Source organism: Amyelois transitella, chromosome W (assembly GCF_032362555.1).
Source record: "Amyelois transitella isolate CPQ chromosome W, ilAmyTran1.1, whole genome shotgun sequence".
Taxonomy (NCBI): domain Eukaryota; kingdom Metazoa; phylum Arthropoda; class Insecta; order Lepidoptera; family Pyralidae; genus Amyelois; species Amyelois transitella.
In genome coordinates this window covers 3,945,670-3,963,607 of record NC_083536.1, presented here as the reverse complement: position 1 = coordinate 3,963,607, position 17,938 = coordinate 3,945,670, and the positions used below count along the sequence as shown (strand labels likewise).

The window sequence follows — 17,938 nt, the reverse complement described above, 5'->3', positions numbered from 1 at the left end:
CAGGCGTGATTCCTTCTGGCGAAAACTATAAGTCCATTTGGGACAGTTTAACAAAGAAATATCAGGATAAGAGAGCCTTAGGTTCGTATTATGTTTCCACGTTGCTTAATATTAAAGCCACTTCAAATAACTCGGTCGCATTAAATAATTTCATAGATACATTTGATGCTGCCGCCGCTGCACTAAATCAATTAAAAATTGAAGATACTTTTGATTTGATTTTATTTAATTTAGCATTCCGCAAATTAGATTCAAGTACCGCTCAGGCGTTTGAAATGACTGCTAGAGATAAAATAATTCCGAGTTATTCAGATTTAGTTGAATTCATTAAAAGTCAAGTAAAAATATTAGATCGCACTACTAATAATAATAATTCATTCAACCGCATTAATCAAAATAACAACGCTACTATTAATAATTCAAACCGCTCCCGCCATACAGTCCATTCGTTCGTAACCCGCAATAATAATAATATCGACAACCGCTCTGTATGTTCGATGTGTAATACGTCTGAACACTTTCAGCTTTATACTTGCCCCGCATTTAAATCTTTGTCACCGAAAAATGGCCTTGAATTTATTAAATCGAAAGTAGGGTGTGTAAACTGCCTTAGCTTGACACATTCCGTGTCAAAATGAAATTCGAAGTATAAATGTAGACAATGTGGTAAAAGTCATCATTCTTTGTTACATTTAGATTCATCCATACATATAATAAAACTGTAACTGAACATTGTCTGTACATTGAAGATATTTAAGAAAAAATATTGTAAGGGGTCTTTTTAGGGTCAATAGAAGCCAAAACATTTTTTTTTTTAATTTTTGTCTGTCTGTCTGTCTGTCTGTCTGTCTGTCCGTCTGTCTGTCTGTATGTTTGTACGCGCATCACGCAAAATCTACCGAACGGATCTGAACGAAATTCGGCACAGATATAGTTAGTAACCTGGATTAGAATATAAGCTACTTTTTATCCTGAAATTCTATACCAAGGGGATGAAATAGGGGGTGCAAGTTTGTTTGGAACTTCGTCATTTTTGAATCGATATAAAAATCTATAAATAATTAATTATCATATTTATTATGATTGAAAAAATAGCATTTTATTGATTAAATTAATTATGCTTTGTTTATTTATTTAGTTCCCGTGGTTTAGATATTTATTTTTTGCCCACCCGATACGAGATGGCGCCTCATGAGAATTTAAGAAATAACACAATTGTAGCCGCTGGCAAAATTTTTAATCCATACATATAATAAAACTGTAACTGAACATTGTCTGTACATTGAAGATATTTAAGAAAAAATATTGTAAGGGGTCTTTTTAGGGTCAATAGAAGCCAAAACATTTTTTTTTTTAATTTTTGTCTGTCTGTCTGTCTGTCTGTCTGTCTGTCCGTATGTCTGTCTGTATGTTTGTACGCGCATCACGCAAAATCTACCGAACGGATCTGAACGAAATTCGGCACAGATATAGTTAGTAACCTGGATTAGAATATAGGCTACTTTTTCTCGTGAAATTCTATACCATGGGGATGAAATAGGGGGTGCAAGTTTGTTTGGAACTTCGTCATTTTTGAATCGATATAAAAATCTATAAATAATTAATTATCATATTTATTATGATTGAAAAAATAGCATTTTATTGATTGAATTAATTATGCTTTGTTTATTTATTTAGTTCCCGTGGTTTAGATATTTATTTTTTGCCCACCCGATACGAGATGGCGCCTCATGAGAATTTAAGAAATAACACAATTGTAGCCGCTGGCAAAATTTTTAATTAATTATATAATTAAAACTTCTTTTATTCATTGATTTAGTTTCGCCAGCACTTACCGTTTCACCACATCTTTGAGAAGAATTTTTTTTTATGTAGGTAGTTTGATGCGCCCCGCATCGGCGACGGTTGCCATGCTCCTCAAGATTAGCAGGAATAACACACATGTAGTAACGCCAGTACTTACCATTTCACCATTGATTTAGTTCCCGTGGTTTACATATTTATTTTTTGACCATCCGATACGAGATGGCGCCACGAGAATTTAAGAAATAACGTGATTGTAGCCGCTGGAAAAATTAGATAGTACCGATGCTTGCAGCATCGGTACTTATTCGGTATAGTTCCTTAATTCACTTTCGGCATCTGGACTGCCCGCGCATACAATTGCTCTAAAAGTAGACATTCCATTTTGTAATGGGACTGCCTTAAAGTGGTGTCGCTTCATAACATCATAGTAGAAGCTAAAATTCTTATTGGTTGTGCAGCGGGTGAAATTGTTTTTATACCGCGCATTCCGCTCATTCCCAACAATTTTCCATTTCAAATTAAGCGTGTACAGTTTCCAATGGCTATATGTTTCGCGATGACAATTAACAAATCGCAAGGTCAAACACTTGGAGCAGCCGGAGTCGACCTCAGGACGATTTGCTTCTCACACGGACAGCTCTACGTCGCTTGCTCGCGGGTCACCAGCTGTGACAGCTAATTTGTGATGTCTCCAATGGGCAAGACAGCAAATGTTGTAAACAAAGAGATAGGTACTTTAACTTTCCATTATTATAATTTCCTTTTTTTGTCTTTAGAATTTATTCGTTTTTTAACAGCTGCGCTTCCGAGCTTTGCTTTTGTAAGAAAAATAAACTATGTTCTATTCCAGGCATTATTCTTCCCGTGTACGTAAGTTTCATCAAAATCCATCCAATAGAATTTGCGTGATTGAATAGCATCCTCAAACAAGCACTCACGTAGGTTCATCAATTTTTTTGCAACTAACATTATAAAGCTGAAGAGTTTGTTTGTTTGAACGCGCTAATCTTAGGAACTACTGATTCGAAATGAAAAATTATTTTTGCGTTGAATATACCATTTATCGAGGAAGGCTTTAGGCTATATAACATCACGCTGCAACTTTAACGAGAAAACAAAAAATGGACTATGTGAAAAAAAACGGGGAAAATTATTCATCCTTGTGGGCTTCAATGATGCTCAAAATAACAATTCCACGCGGACGAAGTCGCGGGCACAGCTAGTCCTCAAATAAAAACTCACTTTCTGCGTCATTTCGAGATTCGTTCACTAGGACAAACATACAAGACAGCGCTGCTTCGGCTGAAACTGGTACAGAGAATTGCGCCTCCACCTCCGCGGCATCGATGCCCGTTATAAGCAAAGATCGCGAGCACGTATCGCTTTGCGCTCGCTCACCTGACCTAACGAATGTTCTTCCCTGTACCACGTTAACTTGTCATAACCGTACTGAAGTGCTTCTTTCTACCGTCAGTATTTACGCGTATAATAATGAAAAGAATATAAAAGAAACTGTTCGATGTCTTATTGTAGTGGATTTTAATATTAACTAAAGCGGGAAAAATAATATAATAACATTCATAAAATAAGAAATTATAAAGAATATGCGGTATTGTTATTGCGACGGCAATGGAGTTAATTTAACGATTGGTCTTTTAAGAAAACCATTTTGAGTTTTAACTAAAGCTACTCTCACAGTACCGTCTGCACCTGGATAAGTCTTTTCAATGATTCCCATTGGCCATCGTAATGGGGGAACATTATCTTCATGTATCAACACTACAGTACCAATTTTGACGTTCGTTACATCTTTCAACCATTTCTGACGAACCTGTAAATTATTGAGTCTTTGGGCGTTTCACCCCACAATCGATTCGACCCGCGGGTCGAATCGCCCAGACACTGTTTCTGAATAGGTCGATTCGACCCGCAGTACGTACAGTGGTCCGAAACGCCCAATGTTCTTTTGAAATGGGTCGTTTCGCCCCACACCTAAAAAAAAATAAGGGGTTCAATAATTTATTTGTACATATAGGAAGAAAATGGATTGGGATAGTAAAAATACGATATAGGTATTTAGGTATTATATAATATAATAATTATTATTAAAAAAATATAAAATCATAATAACTACAACTTTTTATAAATTATGGTATAAAATCACAGTTTCATCAACGTTATAAATTTTACTATAATTAACTATTGCAGATGATCACAGATAATAATGTACATTTATAATAAACTTATAACTAGGTAATCACGAGAAATCACAGCCGTAACATTAAACAAATCAATAAACATGAGTAACAAAACAAGTGTAAACTTAAACTAAATAACTATTTTTTCTAGGCGATGGGCGTTAGTGTAAATATTAAAATTTAAAAAAGTATGCTATTGATATTTGACATAATCCATAATTAAAGCAGTAACCGACTATTACAAAAAATATAAACATTAAGCGAACTGTTCCCAATCAAGGGTCTATTATTATTGGTACATTTTTGCGCAACAGATGTATCACTTTAAATTAATATAGTAGGTTTTAAATCACAGCTTGATCAACATTATAAATATTACTTAAAATTAACTCTTGATAATCACCCATATCTACATTTATATTGACTTAAAACTAAATAATCATGAAAAATCACAGACGTTATATAAAAAAAAATGAACTTTGATTTAAAACTGGTGAAATAAAACTACATTCTTAATTTTTCTAGACAATGACCGACGGTTATATCACCAGTCAATAATTCGTTTATGATAATCTTAATTCTTAGGTTCATTTCAATAGTTTCTTTTTTTCTTTTTGAAATGTGTATGTCCCCTGGTCTGTTTAAAAGACCACAGTAAAAGTTAGCATCCTTTTGAATCCCGGCTAAAAATTGTGCGATATTGGGTTTTACTGGAATGGTTTTCTTTATTTTTGCATTCCAGGACTCGACCATATTATTAGTTCTGTCACTTTGATTAAAAGTGTTCCACGACTTTGATAATATATCATGTTCTAACCATGTTTTAACGAAATAATCGTTGAAGTTAGTGACTTCGGTACTACGGGGACTTTCACTGATCACGTACAGCCACCCTTCATCCAACAAGTCCGGAGGTAGGTGTGACAGTACTGTGCACAATTTAACATGGATTTTACCCAGTTTTGACTTCACTACTCCCATTTGCTTTGCTTTTCGCCATAAACTGCGACAGAAGTGAAAATAACACCCAAGTATTTTAACATCTGGAAATAAATCTTTAATGGCCATTATCGCAGTCACTTCAAAATCCATAGAAATGTGCGTAGGATGCCAATCATTGACCTGACTCTTGATCATCCATATCCATACATATAATAAAACTGTAACTGAACATTGTCTGTACATTGAAGATATTTAAGAAAAAATATTGTAAGGGGTCTTTTTAGGGTCAATAGAAGGCAAAACAATTTTTTTTTAAATTTTTGTCTGTCTGTCTGTCTGTCTGTCTGTCCGTCTGTCTGTCTGTATGTTTGTACGCGCATCACGCAAAATCTACCGAACGGATCTGAACGAAATTCGGCACAGATATAGTTAGTAATCTGGATTAGAATATAGCCTACTTTTTATCCTGAAATTCTATCCCAAGGGGATGAAATAGGGGGTGCAAGTTTGTATGGAACTTCGTCATTTTTGAATCGATATAAAAAGCTATAAATAATTAATTATCATATTTATTATGATTGAAAAAATAGCATTTTATTGATTAAATTAATTATGCTTTGTTTATTTATTTAGTTCCCGTGGTTTAGATATTTATTTTTTGACCATCCGATACGAGATGGCGCCACGAGAATTTAAGAAATCACGCGATTGTAGCCGCTGGCAAAATTAGATAGTACCGATGCTTGCAGCATCGGTACTTATTCGGTAGAGTTCCTTAATTCACTTTCGGCATCTGGACTGCCCGCGCATACAATTGCTCTAAAAGTAGACATTCCATTTTGTAATGGGACTGCCTTAAAGTGGTGTCGCTTCATAACATTATAATAGAAGCTAAAATTCTTACTGGTTGTGCAGCTGGTGAAATTGTTTTTATACCGCGCATTCCCCTCATTCCCAACAACTTTCCATTTCAAATTAAGCGTGTACAGTTTCCAATGGCTATATGTTTCGCGATGACAATTAACAAATCGCAAGATCAAACACTTGGAGCAGCCGGAGTCGACCTCAGGACGATTTGCTTCTCACACGGACAGCTCTACGTCGCTTGCTCGCGGGTCACCAGCTGTGACAGTTAATTTGTGATGTCTCCAATGGGCAAGACAGCAAATGTTGTATACAAAGAGATACTTTAACTTTCCATTATTATAATTTCCTTTTTTGTCTTTAGAATTTATTCGTTTTTTAACAGCTGCGCTTCCGAGCTTTGCTTTTGTAAGAAAAATAAACTATGTTCTATTCCGTGTGGTTCCCGGCACTATTACAAAAAAGAATAGGACCACTCCATCTCTTTCCCATGGATGTCGTAAAAGGCGACTAAGGGATAGGCTTATAAACTTAGGATTCCTCTTTTAGGCGATGGGCTAGCAACCTGTCACTATTTGAATCTCGGTTCTATCATTAAGCCAAATAGCTGAACGTGGCCATTCAGTCTTTTCAAGACTGTTGGCTCTGTCTACCCCGCAAGGGATATAGACGTGACCATATGTATGTATGTTCTATTCCAGGCATTATTCTTCCCGTGTACGTAAGTTTCATCAAAATCCATCCAATAGAATTTGCGTGATTGAATACCATCCTCAAACAAGCACTCACGTAGGTACATCAATTTTTTTGCATAATCTATACTAACATTATAAAGCTGAAGAGTTTGTTTGTTTGAACGCGCTAATCTTAGGAACTACTGATTCGAAATGAAAAATTATTTTTGCGTTGAATATACCATTTATCGAGGAAGGCTTTAGGCTATATAACATCACGCTGCAACTTTAACGAGAAAACAAAAAATGGACTATGTGAAAAAAAACGGGGAAAATTATTCATCCTTGAGGGCTTCAATGATGCTCAAAATAACAATTCCACGCGGACGAAGTCGCGGGCACAGCTAGTATGGAATAAAATTTCATATGTAGACCTTGTTTTGTCAGGGAGTAATGCATAAAGCACAGGAACTACATTGACATATTCTTCATTGCTGCCGATATCTGCATGAATTGTATATACTTGACAGAAACACTTCGGGCAAATTTTGAACGTACCGTCGACATAAAATCTTGTCGATTCTTTCAAATATTTAACCATTTCTTTTTTTGCATAAATAAGGATTCGCTTCTTTTTGTCTTTATAATCTGCAAATAATAATTCTTCGTACTGTTTTGGAACTGTAAGATCACAGGCTTTACGAAAGTTAAGTTTTTTAGCACCTTGTGACTTATTTCTTAGTTTGTAAAGTTTTTTCTTGATATTATCAAATTTGGTAATGGAACCAATAAATCTATACCCCTATTGACAAGATTTTGTACAGCATCTCCGAAAACAACCGTTACTGGATTATTAATGTTGTTTTGTAGTGTTTCAGTACATAAATGCATCTGTTGGTCTATTTCCATCTCTACGTCTTCCCTTGGAGGATGGTTATGAGCAGTCTCGTGCAGTACTGTGAATGGATTTTGTTTCACTTTGAGTGTTGCATAACACTTATTTGAGTCTTTTTTTGTACACCTCCATAACTCTGAGCCGTCTTTGTTAGTCCTTTTCAATACGTGGTTATAACCTGCACGGCATAGCATTTGGTTTCCCCTCTTAGTTTTTAGAAATTCGACAGTGTTTGGTTGATTTGGGTCATGCGAATTTGATGAATGAGCATAAATTTTTTCTTGATATAATTACAGAGACCTAAAAAAAAATATTTAGTTTTTATTACGACGTTTCAAATACCGTATACGACGGTTCATAAAAGCGCAGGATTTTTGAAATAAACACGATTGTTCTTTGTACAACTATGTCCAAGGTTCAACAGGTTCCCCAATAGATTATTAAAACTTGATTAATTAAAGGGACTCAACGCGACATTCATAATGTAGTACATACATATTTGTGTAATATAGTTACAGCTTAACATTTCGGCTGTTGCTAAGTTATTAACTAAATAGTAAAATATGTCGCGTATAGTCAGCTGCAATAATATGTATACAACATGCAACCATCTACTATAGATAGTCAACCATCTAATATAAAGACCTCTTTGGTAAAAAGTTATTAAATAATTTATTATGAATTTTGCAATTCAGTCGTTTTGCAAATGAAAATAAAAAGCCATTTTTGATAATCTTTACTGTCTGTAAACCAACATTTGCCCTTTAGAAAAAGACTAGGATGAAACGTTCATATCAATAGAATCAAATAAAATCAATAAACGGCTATCATATATAAATATCTATACTTTTACTACGAATCAGCGTATCTGTATTTTAGAATTGTTGTCTGTTCTTCTGTCTATGTGTTTAGATTACTTTAAATAACATAAATAAATATCATAAGTTACTTACCATATAAATTTCACAAGAAATCACACACTCTAATACTAATTATTCACGTCACCACTTTCAAAGTAGATATGAAACTGTGACCTAATAGGCTATTTGACAAAGTTCTAAAAACTATCTTAGGGTATTTATTTGTTTATAAGGAGCCCTACAAAAATACTTTTCTGCCTTTATTACAGCTATTTTATTAAAAAATCGAAAAAGAAAATGCAATATTTAAATATGCCGCCAAAACGCGACTTTTAGCAATATGGCGGCCATGGCATGCAGTGACGTAAATTTCGTGTAAATATCATACAAAGCTTGTTGGTGTTTCGAAAAGTTTTGATTTTCTCTTGTTTTATTTAACTTGTGCCACGTCATATGTGTGAAAATTATTAAAATTAAGACCTATAAATGTTGTGCAGTGCCTCAATGCACTAATACAACAATAAAATCACCTACGAAACTGTTTTTTTCTATGCTGATGGATTTGAATATTCGCAAGAAGTGGTTTCAGATCATGATCTAAGATCAGTGGTTACCAAGATATACTTACATTGATGTTTTCACATTCCTCAGTTCGGCAGCATAGAAATCTGGATTGTCTGGATTGAAGAAGACAATCCAGATTTCTTCTTCCAACCATTATTGCGTCCACTTTTGGTAGGTTTCGACTGTTAGCTTTCGCGGAATTGGTTTCCATTATTAAATACCTATGTTATCTGAGTAATCCTGAGCGATCATACACTTATAAAATCTTGAAAAATAATAGCGAACACTAAGGAACGGTACGATCCACAGTCTGTTTATGGATAATTGACGTCATAATAGAAATAGCCAATCACGTTCGTTTATAGTCACGTGACAGCTGCATATAAAAACCTAATTTTCTGAGACGGATTTTGTTTAAATAATGCAATATTTTTATCTCGCGTTATTACAAATCGCTCAAAAAAAATAATATTAAGACTGATGACATAAAAGAAATGTATATTTTTAATACAGTCAAATAGCCTATTGTCAATATTCCCAGTGCAAGTAAAAGCAACCACCAATAAGAAGCACGTTCCCCTTGCGCCTGCTCCTAATTGGTTGACGCATGCTTTTGTTTCTAGATTGTTCTATTGTGACCGGAATGTTCACTTTTGTGCAAAGGGTTACTTTTACCTGAGATTGAAAGAATGTTTGTTTTTTGTTTTGTTTTTAACTTTTATTTAAATAACTCAACGTACACGCTTCTCAAATACAACATAAAATAATAATAAAAAAAATAAAATATACTCTAAGCAGGTGCACGCCGCAGCAATTCAAAAAAGTCATAAGCTAAGTAAATAGAAAATCACGTATAATAAAGATATAAATATCGTACATGAACTATGAACAATTGTGACGTAAAGTATTAAGTTAAATAATTGTGAAATACAAATATTATAATTATATGACAAAATCTAAAGAATGTAAAAGCGGGTAATTATATTTGTAAAAATATTACTACAGTGTAAACTGCGACACTGAAAGGACTGAGCATTGTTTGGCGTTATAGAGAGTGGTCGTTAAATGGAGAGAATAAAAATCAGAATTAGACAAAGAAAAAAAAACGATTAAGAATATGATAACGTTGTAATCTGTGACTCCTACTTATTAGTCATGGTCTACACGTGCAAGCAATCCCAATTTGTAAACAAAAGAACTAATTTCTTAAAAAGCTCCGTATGCATGATGCCCGACAATAGAGTTGTTAGGCTAGGATAATAAAGCGACAAAAAAAGTACACAGGTGCGCAGTTTTTACTAATTTTAGCATCTTAAAAGTTACTTTTTATTACTCAATTCTGTCGTTATATAGAGTGGGTGTAATGCTAGAGTGAATCATTGTATGGAATACAAGCTTTTTTTTTTTTTTTTTTTTTTTTTTTTAACGTGTGGAAAGACCTTCGTCTACCCGGCCGGCTACGGGAAGTCGGTCGGGTTATGTGGGGCTTGAACCCACTAAAACCACACGGTGCCATCGCCTACCGCTTCGTTGCCAGGAGTGTGAGCTGCCCTCGCTCATACTCCTGACGCGGCGGCCGCTTCCACGGCGGCCTCGGCTCGGCCGCTCTCCACTGAGCGGCCAGCGGGGTGACCCGTCGGCCTTCAATTCTACCCGCTAGAGGAGGGCGCGCCTGGCACAAGCGCGCCTTCGACCCAGGGCCGTTTCGCCAGGCAGCGGAATCCCGTTTCCGCCGCCCGACCGGCCCTTATTGTGGGGGCAGCAGGTGCAGGGCGTATGCCCGCCTCCTGCGCCCAGTGCGCCGGCGGCGTATGGGGAGGTCGGACGTGTCCTCTCTCACCCTTTCCGCCGCCTCTTTGCGGAGCATGACGCTCTCCGCAAAGGTCTGCACTGCTGTCCACGACCTCTCGCTGTCGACCATCTGTCTCACGACAGCCGGCAGAGAAAGGTCGTCCCCCACGACCGCGCGAAGCTCCGCACGGTCTTGGTCCCAGGCTGGGCAAACCTCCAAGGTGTGCTGGGCGTCCTCGTCAGCACATCCGTCACAGTGGTGGCAGACAGCAGACGGCTCCCGACCGATCAGACACAGATACCCTCCGAAACAACCATGTCCGGAGAGCATCTGGGTCAGACGGTAAGTCAGGCTACCGTGCTGCCTCGCCAACCACTGTCCCAACACCGGACGGACCGCCTCGACGGTTCTACGCCCAGCAGTCGGCTGCTCCAGCCTTTGGGACCACTCTTCAATGGAGCGCTGACACAGCTCATTGCGGCGTCCTGCGATCTCCCTCGGTGCTAACCGGTGACCCTGGGCCACGGCCTCCTCGCGCCAGAAGAACAGCGACGCGAGGGTTTTCGCCTCTAGGTCCCAGGGAATGGAACCGGCCAGCACAGACGCTGCCTCAAAGGAGATCGTGCGATATCCCCTTGCGGCTCTCGTCGCCATCAGCCTCTGTGGCCTCCGCAGGGAGGCGAGGTTTTGGCGAGAGAGCGCATCCGCCCATACGGGGGCCCCGTAAAGGGCTATTGATCGCACGACCCCCATGTACAAGCGCCTGCAGGACGCTTCTGGACCTCCCAGATTCGGCATGAGCCGAGTCAGCGCTCCGGCCGCCGTCGTCACGCGCGGCGCGAAGTGGGCGCCGAAGTTCCATCTGCCATCAAGAACGATGCCCAGGTAGCGCATCGATTGCTTGATGGCAATTGAAACACCTCCAACCGTCAGACTGGCGTCTGCAGGCGGCTTCCTCCGAGGGCCATGGAAGCACAGCGCCTCGGATTTGTGGAGAGCCACCTCCAGACCCAGTCGACGGATCCGGCGCACCACTTCAGCGACTCCCGCAGTGGCGAGCAATGACGCCTCCCTATATGTGGCGCCGCGGGCGGTCACGAGTGTGTCGTCCGCGTAGCAGACGACCTCCACCCAGGGCAGAGTGACCGTCCGCAGCACCCAATCGTAACCGATGTTCCACAGGAGCGGTCCTAAGACAGAACCCTGTGGAACACCGCGCGTCATTGAACTCTTCGTCCAACCGTTTCGGTCAGGGAAGATTATCCATCTCTCTGAGAGGTAGTCCTGGATGACCCGACGCAGGTAGGTCGGCACCCCATGGTATCGGAGTGCCTCCACAATGCAAGACCAGGGGAGGGAGTTAAAGGCGTTGGCGATGTCCAAAGACACCGCCACGACCACCTCACCCTGGGCAACCGCATCCTGCGCCAAGGACTTCACCCTCAGCACGGCGTGAATCGTCGACCGCCTCCGGCGGAACCCGTATTGGCGATCCGCCAGGTCCGGTCCGACTCTCTCCAGGTGCTCGACGAGGCGGTCAGCAATGACCCTTTCCAGCAATTTGCCGGCCTCATCGAGCACGACGAGGGGACGGAACCCGGTCGGAGAATCCGCCGGACGTCCCTCCTTCTGCAGTAGGACTAGTCGGCCCACTTTCCACGCCGCGGGAAACCTTCCCTGCTCGAAACAGGCTGTGAACAGCCCCCTCAGCCGTTCCCCCAGAACGTCCAGAGCGAGGACGAGGGCACGACCCGGAACTCCATCAGGACCCGGGGCGACGTTCTTCGCACGCAGCCGTGTAACGGCTGCAGCAAACTCATCCCGGGTCACCTCCGGGATCGCCTCCACGCCCTCGCTTCTTTCCGCCAGTGGCGGTGCCATACTGGGGGGCTGAAAGGCCGCTCCCTGCGGGAACAGAGCGGCCACCACCTCACCGAGGAACTGCGGATCCAAGGTCCGCGTCAGGGGGGCCGCATACGGCCGGAGCTTATTCCGGACCAGCCGATACGGGCGCCCCCAAGGATCGCGGTCCAAGGTACCCAGCAGCTCCTCGCGTGCTGCCTCCTTGGCAGACGCTATCGCGGTCCTCAGCGATCTCTTCGCCTCCACTAGTGTCGCGCACAAGGCGGCCTCTTCGGACTCGTCCCTGCGCCTTCTCCTCCGGTATCGGGCGTACTGGCGTCTAGCCCTGAAACAGGCTTCTCGCAGACGCGAGAGCTCGGGCGACCACCAGTACACCCACCTTCTGGGAGGACGAGTACTGGCCCGGGGCATCGAGGCGTCGCAGATTTCTGCTAACGCGCCCCGGAACCACTCGGTTTCGTCCTCTACCACCACATTCGCCGGCGCACGGGACCAACCTTTTACAATGGCCGCCTCGCGGAGAAACTCCTTGTCGAGGCGCTTCAGCTGCCACCTCGGGCCAGCCTCGTTCGGAGTTCGGCTTGGGCCGCTCGGAGCGACCGAGGACGCGGAGAGATCAAACCGTATGTAACGGTGATCAGAGAGCGTCTCCACGTCCTCCAACACGCTCCAGCCCTCGACACGGCGCGCTAGGTCTGGGCTCGCGAACGTAACGTCCGGTCGCGAGCTACCGTTCCATCGCACGCACGTGGGTGCCGTCCCCCGATTCACTACCGCTAGCCCGTTAGTGATGAGCCACTCCTCGATAAGTGCACCCCGCGCATCTGTTGCGGGGGATCCCCATGCCGTTGATTTGGCATTGAGATCTCCAGCAACCAGCACGGGGAGAGGGTGACTCCTCAGGACCAGCGCCTCGACCTGGGTCAGGAATGACTCGAACTCGTTGAGCGGACGGTTGGGCGAGAAATAAACTCCAACCACAACCAAGTCACCCAGACGAGCCGAGACCATTCCATGACCTCGCACGACACATGTAGGAGGCGAAGAGCTCGCCGAAGACACGATCGCCACCGCACTGTCTTCGTCCCGCACCCAGTTATCCCGGGGCGGGATGAAGTACGGCTCAGAGACCACCGCCACGTCTATCAACCACTGCGCCATGCTCTGACACAACAGGTCCTGTGCACTGGTGCAGTGGTTTATATTCGCCTGGAGAACTTTGAGGGCCATAATTATTAAGAGGCCCCCGTTTCCATCGCCTCGGCGCTCTGAGCCGCACGAGCAGGCTGCGTCTGGGCCGTAGCCGCGGACGCACCCCGCTTCCCACCTCTCCTTTTTTTATTTTGGCGCGTGCTGGAGCACGCCTTGCTCCCCACGCGGTGCCCCGTCGGCTTGCCTGCCCCCGCGCACAAGATGCACTTGGGGGCGGCATTGCACGCCGCGGCCTTGTGACCCGGCTCGCCGCACCTGTAGCACAGCAGGCTCCTGTCGGACTCGGCAGTGCACCGCTGCGAGACATGACCCGTCTCTAGGCAGCGGAAGCACTGCATGGGCCTAGCCGGCAGCAGTTTTACCTGCGCCGAAACCCATCCGACTAGGAGTCTGGTGCCGTTGGCGGTCAGCCGTTTGGCCGCCGCGATGGGACACCTTACCCAGGCCGTGCGAACGCCCGAGCGGTCCTCCCGAATGTCCCCGACTCGGATTTCCGATTCGGGGCATTGACCCGCACGAGCGATTGCGCTACATACCAAGGCTGGTGTGGCGGAGTCGCACAGCTCCAGCACGCGCACATCCACACTCTTTAGAGGCCTGGATACCTCTGCTACCTGAGGATCCAGGACCTCCTTCAATTTGGACGCCAGGAGGTTGGCCTTGTCGTCCTTTTCAGTGCCCGCTATCTCTAAGATGCGGGCACCGGTTGCCGCCTTTTTAAATTTGACCCCGGGTATACCCAGGGCGCCGAGGTCCACTTTATCCATGGCCAGATCCATGATCTGACCATATGTCGCTCCCCGCTTTTCCGCGTCCGGCCGCAGCCTGATCACAACCGCAGCCGACCGCGGTGGGCGGAGTTTGGGCGGTTGTGGACCCTTCTCTTTTTTGGCCGCAGCCTGGTTACCCCGGGGTGGGGCAGCGGCAGCGGCAGACTTCCTCCTGGCACCCTTCTCCGGCACCTTTTTCCAGGGCTCTTCGCTTGGCCCAGGAGCCGGAGGCAGAGCGGTTGGCCGTGACGCCGGCGCAGCCGTTACGGCTGCGTAGGATGATGAGTTGGCCGACCTCGTTGACGACCGTGGTGGAGTCACCAACGGTACCGGCTCAGGCGCCGTAGGGGCAGAGTTCCCTTTATTGCCCTTTCCCTTCCTACCCCGTTTGCCTTTGCCCTTTTTGGGCTTGGGTTCAGGGGTCGGTTGGGGGGGCGCCTTCCGCCACACGGCCGTACGGCTTGCCGGAGCCGGCACCGGCACCTCCTCCACATCGGTGTCGGAGACCGGGAGCATGTCGGCCACCGAGGCAGCCAACCCATCACCCGACGTCTCTTTCGCCGGCGTACGGCGTTTATCGGCTGCCAGTGCGGGCCGCAAACTTTTCGCCGGCAGGAGACGGTCCTGGAGGCCCTCAAAACGGGCGTCCAGTACAGGACTCATCGTGGAGAGAATGAGGCGCTGCAGCACCTCAGTCTCCTCCTGCCGGAATTCTGTCAAAGGGGCAGGCGCAAGGGCCGCCCGTTCGGGACGCTCACTATTAATGGCAGCTCTGAGCTGCGCCACTTCTTTCTCAAGTGAGGAGACCTTTGCTTCCATGCGCTCGCATATTACGCGCAGGCGCTCAGCCTCCTCACCTGTCGACCCAGAGCTCAGAGCCGACATCACCTTCTCTAGGGACGCCGCAGCGTCCTTCAGGCCCTTTTGAAAGGTACCCTTGAGGTTCCCTGAATGGGCCGCAATTTCCCGGATGATTTTTATATTGGTTGCGGCCTGGTCCCCAAGGGTGCCCTTGTCTGCGGGCGATGACGCCTGCAGCGTCTCCGCCTTTTTGGCCATCTCGGCCACCGCCTTTTCAGCCTCATCGCGCTTTGCCGCCACTAACTCCCGACGGGCGTCAGCGGACAAAGTCGACTTCGGCCGACCACCTTTTTTCGCCGCTTTCGCGGCCTTCATAATTGGCGCCTTGGGCGCTTTCGGTGCCGGCATTTCTGCACTGGCACCATCCTCCCCCTCACGGCCCCTTTTTGGAGCCCGCTGTCGGGGTTGCACCTCCAATAAGCTTTCTACGCTCACCCATTCCGCCTCGGAGAGTGAGCCAGCCTCTGGCTGCGACGTCAATATTAAGGGACTTGCGTCCCTATGTCGGTTCTTGCCCCCCCCAGATACGGTGGGGCAGCCCGCGCCCGAGGACGCGGGGAGGGATTCTCCGACCGCGGCGCGGCCGGTACCCTCCTGGGGTAGTGAAGTCTTAAGAAGCGACATATCATATATTTCCTTTTTTACAAGGGTTCGGTCCCTGAAAGATTGGGCGCTCGAGACGGGGTTCCCCCCCCGCCATTCATCCCCTAGGCACGCCCGACCGTGGGATTGGGGTTATTTTTTATTGAGGTTTTCTTCCTCGCGGCGCTGGCCATGATAGCACAGTACCCTCGGCCCCATCAGTTGGGGTAACGAGTTGCCCGACGCCGGCCGAAACCGGAACGCCGCGCGAAGAGTTGCGCCACATCCGCTCTCGTCTGAAAGCAGACAAGAGGGAGCGGCGCCCGACACGCGAGGGTCTAAATAAATAGACCCCGCCCACCAAAACACTCGCGAAGGCCCCACAGGGGACCCCGCTTTTGCGGGACATTGGCCAACAACAAACAAGACCCCGTCAATCGGGGAGTTATTTGCTGTCGCCCGGGGTGCACCGTCCCGTGTCCCTCGTCAGCCCACCGCTGTAACCGGATTCATTGGAATCAGGCAACAGAAGCAAGGCCTTCAAGAGACAGGGCACTCGAGGAGGTTTCCCGCACTTAGCACCCCGTATGGAATACAAGCTAAACCAACCAAAGCCAATTGATTTCGACGCTTTGGAGAGTTTGTCGTTAAATCGAGTGACGTTACATGGAGTTTACACTGGATTTGTAAAAATTTTGTAAAAATATTCAAAACTAGCTGCCACCCGCGGTTTCACCCGCGTGGTTCCCGTTCCCGTAGGAATATCGGGATAAAAAGTATCCTATGTTCAAATCCCTGGCATTTCCTATCTGTATGCAATATTTCACAACAATGGGTCCAGTAGTTTAGGCGTGATTGAGTAACAAACATCTAAACTTCCAAACTTTCGCATTTATAACAGGATTAATAATTTTGTTTAAAAGATACCATACCTTTATCTATACTTTTAATTCGCAACAGAACAGTGTAGCTGTACATTGGTCAACCAAAAAAATAAAATTAAGTAATTTTATGCCTGGCTGTACTGCTTCTTGCTGCTGCGAGTGTTAAAACTCATATACTCAAAACTGTAGGCTCTCAGATCTTAACTTACGAGGAGTTCACAACTGTCTTAGTTCAAATAGAGGGTTTGCTGAACAGTAGACCCCTTTGTGTGCTAGGTACTGAACCTGAAGCAACTGCTCTCACTCCAAATCATTTTTTGAATGTTACTCCTATAAAATATCTTCCCGCTGAAAATTACCTTGAAACGCCTGATAATCGCTTATCACGTTATCAATTGTTATGTAAACTCACGCCTGATTTCTGGCGTCGTTGGAGCCAGGAATATCTCACTTCCCTTCAACAAAGAGAAAAATGGAGTAAGTCCTCAGAAAACATAAAACTGGGTACTATAGTCATACTCAAAGATAATAATACGTATCCTCATTGTTGGCCCCTGGGAGTCATTACAGATGTTTACCCGGGTAAAGACAATATAGTTCGAACCGTCAAGGTTCGCACTTCTTCTGGGAGTTATATACGTCCAGTAATCCGGGTTTGCCCATTGCCTACTCAGTAAATATTATTACCTAGATTTATACATTTTAGGTTGTAAGTTTTAACTTTTATTATTAGTTACGTATCTACTCAAAACTTACAATTGTATTCATTTTTAGATCCTGTATGTTGTTTCATGTAATATAGAGGAAACCTCTAGACCGGCAGACTTGTCTTCGCCAATTATTTATTTTTTAATATATTTTTTATAAGCGCAACACTACATACACGCACTCTTTCACGCACGCACTCAATCCTATTCCTGTCCCACTCTCACTCCTTTCACAAATGTCAAAATAATTTAAAAAAAAAGCGTTCCATTCGTGTCTCCGCGCGCAACTGCATCGCTCTCTGCATCGGTTGTGAATATTCGCAAAATTCATCAAAGACGCTGAAACTTTATTAACTACGCACCCCGGGGTTGGTCTGTGAAGTGCATTAATTTGTATTTCCCAAAATCTACCTATTGGATCGTGGAAGATACCGGCGCTGGACGAGAGCTCGAGTTACGGATCA

General features: G+C 44.6%; 1 protein-coding gene and 1 pseudogene across 1 annotated transcript; both read right to left on the bottom strand.

Annotated features, from left to right (window-relative positions):
* Positions 1 to 4,508: 4,508 nt before the first annotated feature.
* Positions 4,509 to 9,960, bottom strand: LOC132904081 (uncharacterized; annotated as a pseudogene).
* A 3,733-nt stretch (positions 9,961 to 13,693) lies between these two features.
* On the bottom strand, positions 13,694 to 15,925 carry LOC132904080 (uncharacterized). The gene has a single exon (XM_060954007.1). The coding sequence runs from the start codon at positions 15,923 to 15,925 to the stop codon at positions 13,694 to 13,696; it is 2,232 nt and encodes a 743-aa protein (XP_060809990.1).
* Positions 15,926 to 17,938: the final 2,013 nt, after the last annotated feature.

Excerpts from the sequence above, each read along its gene's own strand:
- LOC132904080 (XM_060954007.1), bottom strand. The coding sequence starts at position 15,925 with ATGTCGCTTCTTAAGACTTCACTACCCCAGGAGGGTACCGGCCGCGCC.